Below are 12,500 nucleotides of genomic sequence, written 5' to 3' on the forward strand. Positions count from 1 at the left end.
CTTGTCTGTCTGTCTGCTTGTCTGTCTGTCTGCTTGTCTATCTGTCTGCTTGTCTGTCTGTCTGCTTGTCTATCTGTCTGCTTGTCTATCTGTCTGCTTGTCTGTCTGTCTGCTTGTCTATCTGTCTGCTTGTCTATCTGTCTGCTTGTCTATCTATCTGCTTGTCTGTCTGTCTGCTTGTCTATCTGTCTGCTTGTCTGTCTGTCTGCTTGTCTATCTGTCTGCTTGTCTGTCTGTCTGCTTGTCTATCTGTCTGCCTTCTTTGCCTCTTCTTTTAACACACTCCAATTTCCTGTTTTCTGATTATCTACCTCTTCATCCCTCTCTTTCCTTTCCTCCTCTCCCTCCCTTGGTCACATTGCCTGTTTGACTGTCTTCCGCCTCTCGCTCCCTTTAAACCTTCTCCTCCACCCCACCCTCCATATCCCCCCTCACTCCCTCCCTCTCTCTATCCCTCTCTCACACTCCTCCCTCTTTCAATTACATTTAATTATTTCTCTCCCTCTCTCTTACACTCTTCCCTCTCTCTCTCACACTCCTCTCTCCCTCTCCCCTCTCCCTCTCTCTCACACCTTCCCTCCCTCTCTCCCTCTCTCACACTCCTCTCTCCCTCTCTCACACTCCTCTCTCCCCCCTCCCTGTCTCTCACACCCTCCCTCCCTCTCTCCCTCTCTCTCACACCCCTCCCTCCCTCCCTGTCACACTCCTCCTTCCCTCTCTCCGACACCCCTCCCTCCTCCCTCACTGTCAGACTCCTCCCACTCTATCCCTCTCTCTCACACCCCTCCCTCCCTTCCTCTCTCCCTCTCTCTCACACCCCTCCCTCCCTTCCTCTCTCCCTTTCTCTCACACCTCTCCCTCCTTCCCTGTCACACTCCTCCCTCCCTCTCTCCCCCTCTCTCATACTCCCACCCCCCTGTCAGACTCCTCCCTCCCTCCCTCTCTCCCACACCCCTCCCTCCCTTCCCCTCTCCCTCTCTTTCACATCCACCCCCCCCTTTGTGTGTGTGTGTGTGATTCAGCAGACTGGTGCAGCAGGCTGCTGGTGAGGTTTACACCACTGACAGTGGGACATTTTTGAAGTACTGCAGCCTTTTCACGTCCCTCTTCCCATCACCCTCTCTCTCCCCCTCTTTCTTTCTCTCTTTCTTCATTCCTCTCTCCCTTCATATTTCTCCTTTCTCTCCTCTCTGCCTGCTACGCTTTTTAAAGAGGAGCATGAATCACTGCAGTTTGTTCTGTCATGCTGCTATGGAAATGAGAGCTGCAGTGCTTTTCTCTGAAGCTGTTCACCTCATAATCTCTTCAGAGACCCATAAGCACATGCACAGCGCTGAACACACACAAATGCCAAAAAAGAGACACATTTGTATCCATAACAGACATGGCTGGGGAAAGGAGAGGTGTTTAGCCCCCAGCATGTTGTCTCTACTTTGTGCTGCAGTTCAGTTCAGTATCAGGCTGATGGGTGATGTTACTGTGTCTCTAGCTGCTTTTGCTTTAGATAATCATCTACACACCTGCCTCCCAGACAGACAGTTGGCCACATGCACAATGCTCAAATGTTACCATCTTTCAACCCTTTCTCTTTTATACTTCCCCCTTGTCCTTTAACTTTCTCTCACCGCCTCTATTTCCTTTTTCTCTTCCTCCCTCTCTTCTTTCCTCTCTTCCTCCTGTCTCTTCCTCCCATCTCATCCTCATGTCTCTTCCTCCCTCTCTTCATCCCACTCTTCTTTCCTCTCTTCCTCCCTCTCTTCCTTCCTCTCTTCCTTCCTCTCTTCCTTCCTCCCTCTCTTCCTCATGTCTCTTCCTCATGTCTCTTCCTCATGTCTCTTCCTTCCTCTCATCCTCATGTCTCTTCCTCCCTCTCTTCCTTCCTCACTTCCTCCCTCTCCCTCTCTTCCTCCATCTCATCCTCCTGTCTCTGGGCTCTGATAAGCCAGGATTCAAGACACTTTAGAAAAGCTGCAGTGAACTAAGCTGCTCCAGTCACAGAAACCAATTACCGTCGAAAACCCAGACCTCTGCTCTGTGAGCCCAGCCCTGTGTCACTACACACCACCATCCTAACTATATACCTTACTACTACTTAGCGTATACAGCTTCCTAAGCTGACTTTGCAGAGTTAGAGAGAGGGTACACCCTGATAATCATGAAACTAGTGACCCGACCCACCACAACCAAACCCTGGCCTGAGGAGGCTAGCACCTACCCCTACGGAGAGACATACAACCCAGCCATATCTGGACTGGAGGAGCTAGCTAGTCATATCTGGACTGGAGGAGCTAGCTAGTCATATCTGGACTGAAGGAGCTAACTAATCATATCTGGACTGGAGAAGCTAGCTAATCATATCTGGACTGGAGGAGCTAGCTAGTCATATCTGGACTGGAGGAGCTAGCTAATCATATCTGGACTGGAGGAGCTAGCTAGTCATATCTGGACTGGAGGAGTTGGCTAATCATATCTGGACTGGAGGAGCTAGCTAATCATATCTGGACTGGAGGAGCTAGCTAATCATATCTGGACTGGAGGAGCTAGCTAGTCATATCTGGACTGGAGGAGCTAGCTAATCATATCTGGACTGGAGGAGCTAGCTAATCATATCTGGACTGGAGGAGTTAGCTAGTCCTATCTGGACTGGAAGAGCTAGCTAATCATATCTGGACTGGAGGAGCTAGCTAATCATATCTGGACTGGAGGAGTTAGCTAGTCATATCTGGACTGTAGGAGCTAGCTAGTCATATCTGGACTGGAGGAGCTAGCTAATCATATCTGGACTGGAGGACTTAGCTAGTCATATATGAACTGGAGGAGTTAGCTAATCATATCTAGACTGGAGGAGTTAGCTAGTCCTATCTGGACTGGAGGAGCTAGCTAGTCATATCTGGACTGGAGGAGCTAGCTAATCATATCTGGACTGGAGGAGCTAGCTAATTAAATATATGGACTGGAGGAGCTAGCTAATCATATCTAGACTGGAGGAGATAATTAATCATATCTTGACTGGAAGAGCTAGCTCATCATATCTGGCCTGGAGAAGCTAGATAGTCATATCTGGACAGGAAGAGCTAGCTCATCATATCTGGACTGGAGGAGCTAGATAGTCATATCTTGACTGGAGGAGCTAATTAATCATATCTGGACTGGAAGAGCTAGCTAATCATATCTTGACTGGAGGAGCTAATTAATCATATCTGGACTGGAGGAGCTAGCTAATCATATCTGGACTGGAGGAGTTAGCTAGTCATATATGAACTGGAGGAGTTAGCTAATCATATCTGGACTGGAGAAGTTAGCTAGTCCTATCTGGACTGGAGGAGCTAGCTAGTCATATCTGAACTGGAGGAGCTAGCTAATCATATCTGGACTGGAGGAGCTAGCAAATTAAATATCTGGACTGGAGGAGCTAGCTAATCATATCTGGACTGGAGGAGCAAGTTAATTAAATATCTGGACTGGAGGAGCTAGCTAATCAAATATCTGGACTGGAGGAGCTAGCTAATCATATCTGGACTGGAAGAGCTCGCTAATCATATCTTGACTGGAGGAGATAATTAATCATATCTTGACTGGAAGAGCTAGCTCATCATATCTGGACTGGAGGAGCTAGATAGTCATATCTGGACAGGAAGAGCTAGCTCATCATATCTGGACTGGAGGAGCTAGATAGTCATATCTTGACTGGAGGAGCTAATTAATCATATCTGGACTGGAAGAGCTAGCTAATCATATTTTGACTGGAGGAGCTAGCAAATTAAATATCTGGACTGGAGGAGCTAGCTAATCATATCTGGACTGGAAGAGCTAGCTCATCATATCTGGACTGGAGGAGCTAGGTAATCATATCTTGACTGGAGGAGCTAATTAATCATATCTGGACTGGAAGAGCTAGCTAATCATATCTTGACTGGAGGAGATAATTAATCATATCTTGACTGGAAGAGCTAGCTAATCATATCTTGACTGGAGGAGCTAATTAATCGTATCTTGACTGGAGGAGTTAGCTCATCATATCTGAACTGGAGGAGCTACATAGTCATATCTGGATTGGAAGAGCTAGCTAATCATATCTGGACTGGAGGAGCTAGCTAGTCATATCTGGACTGGAGGAGCTAGCTAGTCAAATCTGGACTGGAGGAGTTAGCTAATCATATCTGGACTGGAGGAGCTAGCTAGTGATATCTGGACTGGAGGAGCTAGCTAATCATATCTGGACTGGAGGGGCTAGGTAGTCATATCTGGACTGGAGGAGCTAGCTAATCATATCTGGACTGGAGGAGCTAGCTAATCATATCTGGACTGGAGGGGCTAGCTAGTCATATCTGGACTGGAGGAGCTAGCTAGTCATATCTGGACTGGAGGAGCTAGCTAATCATATCTGGACTGGAGGAGCTAGCTAGTCATATCTGGACTGTAGGAGCTAGCTAGTCATATCTGGACTGGAGGAGCTAGCTAGTCATATCTGGACTGGAGAAGCTAGCTAGTCATATCTGGACTGGAGGAGCTAGCTAATCATATCGGGACTGGAGGAGCTAGCTAATCATATCTGGACTGGAGGAGCTAGCTAATCATATCTGGACTGGAGGAGCTAGCTAGTCATATCTGGACTGGAGAAGCTAGCTAGTCATATCTGGACTGGAGGAGCTAGCTAATCATATCTGGACTGGAGGAGCTAATCATATCTGGACTGGAGGAGCTAGCTAATCATATCTGGACTGGAGGAGCTAGCTAGTCATATCTGGACTGGAGGAGCTAGCTAATCATATCTCGACTGGAGGAGCTAGCTAGTCATATCTGGACTGGAGGAGCTAGCTAGTCATATTTGGACTGGAGGAGCTAGCTAATCATATCTGGACTGGAGGAGCTAGCTAGTCATATTTGGACTGGAGGAGCTAGCTAATCATATTTGGACTGGAGGAGCTAGCTAGTCATATTCACAGCTGACAGTAGAGTGTCTATGGACCAGAGCTGGGTACATCTGTCCTAGGCTGGCTAACTATGTCAAAGCACCATAGACTGAGAGCTACAGACAGGGACACAGGAAACAAAATAGAATTATCAGTGCTGGGTCTCTGTATAGACTGTTGTACTACTGGGAAGAGTGATATAGACTGCAGAATATACGGATGGAGAGGGGGGCTGTATAGAACAGAATGGAAAGAGAGAGAGGAAGAGAAAGAGAGGATAGTAACTAGACAGAGTGCCAGCGTCAGCCAGTGGAAGTAGAGCTAAGTCACTGGCTTGTGTGTGTGTGTGTGTGTGTGTGTGTGTGTGTGTGTGTGTGTGTGTGTGTGTGTGTGTGTGTGTGTGTGTGTGTAACCAACTTGATCTCATAGTTTTAGTTGGACGTGGACATAATTGATGACCAGCCAGAGTGGTCATCAATCATTAAGGTAAGGGTTAACGACTTTCTATCGTTGAGTTCCAACGTGCAACCTTTGGAATCAACGGCAGATGCTTGCGCCCATCTGCACACACACATACAGACAGACAGACAGACAGACAGACAGACAGACAGACAGACAGACAGACAGACAGACAGACAGACAGACAGACAGACAGACAGACAGACAGACAGACAGACAGACAGACAGACAGACAGACAGACAGACAGACAGACAGACAGACAGACAGACAGACAGACAGACAGACAGACAGACAGACAGACAGACAGACAGACAGACAGACAGACAGACAGACAGACAGACAGACAGACAGACAGACAGACAGACACACACACACACACACACACACACACACACACACACACACACACACACACACACACACACACACACACACGCACACACGCACCGCCCCCAGCAGACTCTATTTAACTGCCCTGTCAGCGTTATAAAATCAGCCATCATAAACATGGTATATGACACATGATACACACACACACACCGTGACACTTCTGAATTTCTGTATGTCACACATAATGACGTACAGCCTCTGAGACTAGTCCAACTGAGCAGTCTAGCCTAAAGAAGTGTTATGCTAATGTCAAAACATATTCTTCATATCCGCTGAGCAAGACAAGAGGGAATTAATGAATGTGAGAGGGTGTGAGAGAGAGCGAGGGATGGAGAAGGAGAGAGGGTCATTGTGAGAGGACAAGAGAAAGGGACAGCGGGAGATTGAGAGTGAGTGAGCGATAGACAGGACACAACAGAGAGATTTAGAGGGACTGGTAGAGATATAGTGAAGAGAGAGAGAGAGAGCATAGGAGGAAGGGAGGGCAAGATTGAGAGAGAGAGAGAGAGAGAGAGAGAGAGAGAGAGAGAGAGAGAGAGAGAGAGAGAGAGAGAGAGAGAGAGAGAGAGAGAGAGAGAGAGAGAGAGAGAGAGAGAGAGAGAGCAAGAGAGAGAGAGAGAGAGAGAGAGAGAGCAAGAGAGAGAGACAGAGAGAGAGACAGAGAGAGAGACAGAGAGAGAGACAGAGAGAGAGAATCTTGCTTTAAAATATCCTGCTTTCCCATCTCCTGGCTGTCAGCTATTGATTTGCTGGGGAATATCCCTCATAGACTATATTTAATAACACTGACAGGACTGCGCTGGGCTGGGAATTAGCATACAGTGCACACACACACAGTTGAAGTCGGAAGTTTACATACACTTAGGTTGGAGTCATTAAAGCTCATTTTTCAACCACTCCAACCACTTTTGGCATGTCGGTTAGGACATCTACTTTGTGCATGACACAAGTAATTTTTCCAACAATTGTTTACAGACAGATTATTTCACGGCTTTAGAAGCTTCTGATTAGCTAAGTGACATCATTTGAGTCAATTGGAGGTGTACCTGTGGATGTATTTCAAGGCCGACTTTCAAACTCAATGCCTCTTTGCTTGACATCATGGGAAAATCTAAAGAAATCAGCCAAGACCTCAGAAAGAAAATTGTAGACCTCTACAAGTCTAGTTCATCCTTGGGAGCAATTTCCAAACGCCTGAAGGTACCACGTTCATCTGTACAAACAATAGTACGCAAGTATAAACCCCATGGGACCACGCAGCCATCATACTGCTCAGGAAGGAAACGCGTTCTGTCTCCTAGAGATGAACGTAATATGGTGCGAAAAGTGCAAATCAGTCCCAGAACAACAGCAAATGACCTTGTGAAGATGCTGGAGGAAACAGGTACAAAAGTATCTATATTCACAGTAAAAATGAGTCCTATATCAACATAACCTGAAAGGCTGCTCAGCAAGGAAGAAGCCACTACTTCAAAACTGCCATAAAAAAGCCAGACTACGGTTTGCAACTGCACATGGGGACAAATATTGTACTTTTTGGAGAAATATCCTCTGGTCTGATGAAACAAAAATAGAACTGTTTGGCCATAATGACCATCGTTATGTTTGGAGGAAAAAGGGGGATGCTTGCAAGCCGAAGAACACCATCCCAACCATGAAGAACGGGGGTGGCAGAATCATGTTGTGGAGGTGCTTTGGTGCAGGAGCGACTGGTGCACTTCACAAAATAGATGGCATCATGAGGTAGGAAAATGATGTGGATATATTGAAGCAACATCTCAAGACATCAGTCAGGAAGTTAAAGCTTGGTCGCAAATGGGTCTTCCAAATGGACCATGACCCCAAGCATACTTTCAAAGTTGTGGCAAAATGGCTTAAGGACAACAAAGTCAAGGTATTGGAGTGGCCATCACAAAGCCCTGACCTCAATCCCATAGAACATTTGTTGGCAGAACTGAAAAAGCGTGTGCGAGCAAGGAGGGCTACAAAACTGACTCAGTTACACCAGCTCTGTCAGGAGGAATGGGCCAAAATTCACCCAACTTATTGTGGGAAGATTGTGGAAGGCTTCCTGAAATGTTTGATCCAAGTAAAACAATTTAAAGGCAATGCTACCAAATACTAATTGAGTATATGTAAACTTCTGGCCCACTGGGAATGTGATGAAAGATATAAAAGCTGAAATAAATCATTCTCTACTATTATTCTGACATTTCACATTCTTAAAATAAAGTGGTTATCCTAACTGACCTAAAACAGGGAATTTTTACTCTGATTAAATGTCAGGAATTGTGAAAAAAATTAGTTTAAATGTATTTGGCTAAGGTGTATGTAAACTTCTGACTTCAACTGTATATACTGAGTATACCAAACAATTAAGAACACCTTCCTAATATTGACTTGCACTCCCTTTTGCCCTCAGGACAGCCTCAATTTGTCGGGCCATGGACTCTACAAGGTGTCGAAAGCGTTTCACAGGGATGCTGACCCATGTTTATTCCAATGCTTCCAACAGTTGCTTCCAAATGTTGGCTGGATGCCCTTTGGGTTGTGGAACATTCTTGATGCACACAGGAAAGTGTTGAGCGTGAAAACATTGTTGCAGTTCTTGATACAAACCGGTGCGGTTGGCATCTACTACCATACCCCATTCGAAAGGACTTCCATCTTCTGTCTTGCCCATTCACCCTCTGAATGGCACACATATACAATACATGTCACAAATGTCTCAAGGCTTCAAAAATCTTCTTTAACTTGTCTCCACCCCTTCATCTACACTGTCTGAAGTGGATTTAACAAGTGACATCAATAAGGGATCATAGCTTTCACCTGGATTCACCTGGTCAGTTTGTCATAGAAATAATGTTTTGTACACTCAGTGTACATCCACACACACTCATATATACATGTATGTACGCACGCATACACAGTTCTGTAAGGATGGGTTGAGGCAGGGATGTTCCGCTGACCTATTAGCCCACTCCTGTGTCCCTATCTGCTTCAGTACACATCAAATGTGAGAACATGCGCACACACACACACGTGCACACGCAAACATGCGCGCACACACACAAACTTGATAAATAACCAATTTCAGCCTTTGAGAAAAAAATTGAGGGAGAAAACAGAGAAAGAGAAATGATTCACTGCTCATCCTCCCTGAGAGCCTTTTTCTTCTACTGCTGTATCCGTTCCAGATATATCTTATTCTCTCTCTATTTCCCTCCCTCTCTCCATCCCTCTCTCTCTCCATCCCTCTCTCTCCCCATCCCTCTCTCTCTCCATCCATATCTTTCTCCATCCCTCTCTCTCTCCATCCATATCTTTCTCCATCCCTCTCTCTCTCCATCCCTCTCTCTCTCTCTCTCCATCCCTCTCTCTCTCTCCATCCCTCACTCTCTCTCCTAATCTCTTAGTCATGTACGATCCTCCGTTCTCCCCATCTATTTAATTATCTTTTATTCACCTTCTCTCGAACTCATAAATTGTCCCTCATCCTCCTCTCTTCAACTGTCCCTCGTCCTCCTCTCTTTAACTGTCTCTCGTCCTCCCCTCTTCAACTGTCTCTCGTCCTCCACTCTTTAACTGTCTCTCGTCCTCCCCTCTTTAACTGTCCCTCGTCCTCACCTCTTTAACTGTCTCTCGTCCTCCCCTCTTCAACTGTCTCTCGTCCTCCACTCTTTAACTGTCCCTCATCCTCCCCTCTTTAACTGTCCCTCATCCTCCCCTCTTTAACTGTCCCTCGTCCTCACCTCTTTAACTGTCTCTCGTTCTCCACTCTTTAACTGTCTCTCGTCCTCACCTCTTTAACTGTCCCTCGTCCTCACCTCTTTAACTGTCTCTCGTTCGCCACTCTTTAACTGTCCCTCGTCCTCCTCTCTTTAACTGTCCCTCGTCCTCACCTCTTTAACTGTCTCTCGTTCTCCACTCTTTAACTGTCTCTCGTTCTCCACTCTTTAACTGTCCCTCGTCATCCCCTCTTTAACTGTCCCTCGTCCTCCCCTCTTTAACTGTCCCTCGTCCTCACCTCTTTAACTGTCTCTCGTCCTCACCTCTTTAACTGTCCCTCGTCATCCCCTCTTTTTTTTGCCATCTCCAATTTCTCTCCCTCTGTCTTGCTTCCTCTCATTCATTCTTTCTCTCATCCCTCTCTTTCTCTATTCTTTCTCTCCAGCCATCCTTCTGTTTCTCCATTACTCCATCCCTACTGTTATGGTCTCTGTCTGTGATTCCTGCTGAATTACCCAGACTCCCCCAGGAGCCTCCCGCTACCTGCCGCATTCACCGGTCAACTTCACACAGCTGCAGCACTCTCTCTGCAGCAAGCACACATACCCACAGTACACACACACACACACAGTACACACACACACACACACACACACACACACACACACACACACACACACACACACACACACACACACACACACACACACACACACACACACACACACACACACACACACACACACACACACACACACTTCACACAGACACCTACAATGTAAACTCACAGGCAAGCACGACACACTCTCTCTCCCACACACAACTACACACACGCTGGCTACACAGAATAAAACATCAGAGACATGTTGGCTCACTATTACTATACATGACACTATCGTATCTAATGTTACACAGGTACATTACAGAACAAACTGCCATAGAGATAGTGACATCATGCTCTCTCATACACACACAAGACTGGCATGAGCTAATACACACCTATTTGGCACACCTCTCTCTCTCTCTCTTGCTCTCTCCCATCATCCCATCTCTCTCTCTCACCCACAGCCTCTCTCTCACGTCATCCCATCTTTCTCTCTCACACACATCCTCTTTCTCTCTCTCTTCCTCTCTTTCAGTCTCCCCACACACACAACTGCATCGGCTACACACTGACATAAATGACAGTAGCAACTACTAGACAAATAGAGAGAGAACGAGATATGGAAACATAAAAATTAGGACAGCTGTCCAGAGGTTACTTACAGCATTTGATGAAATGGTAGTGGGACATGTTCTCCTTTTATCAGTCAGTCAGATAGTCAGAGACAGGGAGACAGAGTCAGCCACAGGTTCCTTCCAGCTCTGGCTAAGCTAACAGCAGTGCTAGTAAACCAGCACCATGCATTATTCATTCAGCTGCTATCGACTCCGCTGCTCTCTGCATTATTCACTATAGGATTCAGATTGCAGCAGAGCACACACAGTCAGCAGGCAGACACAGCATCGTAGAGCTGCAGCGCTTGCAGCTCTCCCAGCCGTCGGCCAGATAACCGACACACAACCTCTCCCCAATCATGACCGGCGCACGTGCTCGTTGCACATCACTGACTGACAGCACAGTAGACCCGCCCCCACTGCAACACACCTGCCTGACGCAATGCTTCACACCTGACACACACACATTTCCACTACAGATTGATGTGTCAGACACACACGCACACCTCCCTCTGCTTTTCCTGAGCTGAAAGCAAAAGGGGCGGAATTAATTGGGGTGACTCTTCACTCTCGAGGATGAGAGAGAGAGAGAGAGAGAGAGAGAGAGAGAGAGAGAGAGAGAGAGAGAGAGAGAGAGAGAGAGAGAGAGAGAGAGAGAGAGAGAGAGAGAGAGAGAGAGAGAGAGAGAGAGAGAGAGAGAGAGAGAGAGAGGGAGAGGATAAGGAGAGGATGGAGAGAACGGAAAAGGAGGGAGTAAAGGATGGAGTGCATTCGATAGAGGTAGAGAAAGAGAGCAAGAGAGTTAGATAGGGAACAAAAGCAAAAGGAGGGGAAATAGAGAAACCGAAGTAGAAAGATGGCAAGACAGAGAGAGGAAGTAAAATGGAGAGGAAACGATAGAGGGAGGTGGAGAGAGAGTGATGATGAGCTGCTGCAGTGCGGCTCTGCTCTGTTCTCAGGGCTGTGACGGGATAAATGTTCAGCAATGGTCCTTTAACTGGCCACAAATTAGCTCTAGATAAGCCTGGTCATCATTTAACGACCGGTCACGTACCGTCAAACACACTTCATCATACATGTCACCCTCTCTCACACAGCACCATCACCCCACTGATTTACACGCATGACATGAAGGGTGAAGCGGCCACGTTTGTGTGTTTATGTGTGTGTTTGTTTGCGTGTGTGTGTGTGTTTGGATGGATGTATGTGTATGTCTATAGATTTACTGTGAATATACGTGCCTCATACTGCATGTGATTGTGTGAGGAGATTGATTTGCATGCATGAATAAGTTAGCTGCAGCATAGAACAGCAACTAGATCTCACAGTCTCATATCAGAATCATATCAGCCATGTTTCTCAAACATCACATTTCAAAGTTGTTCCAAACGTCAAATTTCAGTGTTTAAGGTTAATTTTGGGCAATAACTCCAAAATATTAAGGTTAGGCAATAAAAGCCAAATTATGCTCGATATGAAAATGTGGTCGAAGGCTTCATATGGAGGGTGTAACGCAATTGCGGAGCCTCCGGAGGCATGCAGAGGCCAAACGAAGCTCCGTACCGCATCGCTGTGAGCCTCTCAAATGTTGTAACAATGCGGAGGGCTTGGTATAGCTCCACATTGACATGATTGGTTGACGATAGGTGGGTGCGGAAGGTCCTGTATAAACACAAACTCACAACTTCCTTCACAACAGTTCTGTGCTGCACCATGATGCACCCCCTTTAACTCTGAATGGTTAAGGTAAGGGGTTAAGGAAAGGGTTAAGGTAAGGGTTAAGGTAAGGG

General features: G+C 46.4%; 1 protein-coding gene across 2 annotated transcripts in view; it reads right to left on the bottom strand.

Moving 5' to 3' along the window:
* Positions 1-12,500, bottom strand: part of LOC139546427 (unconventional myosin-XVI-like) — a 269,653-nt gene that overhangs the window by 240,063 nt on the left and 17,090 nt on the right. The window contains exon 1 of one of the 2 annotated variants that reach the window (XM_071354795.1): positions 10,759-11,151. The exons of the other annotated variant lie outside the window; for it this stretch is intronic. Within the exon in view, the coding sequence (XP_071210896.1) occupies positions 10,759-10,786 (28 nt within the window). The 5' untranslated portion in view covers positions 10,787-11,151. Of the gene's footprint in view, positions 1-10,758; positions 11,152-12,500 lie in introns of those variants that run through there. 2 annotated transcript variants of the gene reach the window in all.

This window comes from Salvelinus alpinus, chromosome 20 (assembly GCF_045679555.1).
Source record: "Salvelinus alpinus chromosome 20, SLU_Salpinus.1, whole genome shotgun sequence".
NCBI classification, from domain to species: domain Eukaryota; kingdom Metazoa; phylum Chordata; class Actinopteri; order Salmoniformes; family Salmonidae; genus Salvelinus; species Salvelinus alpinus.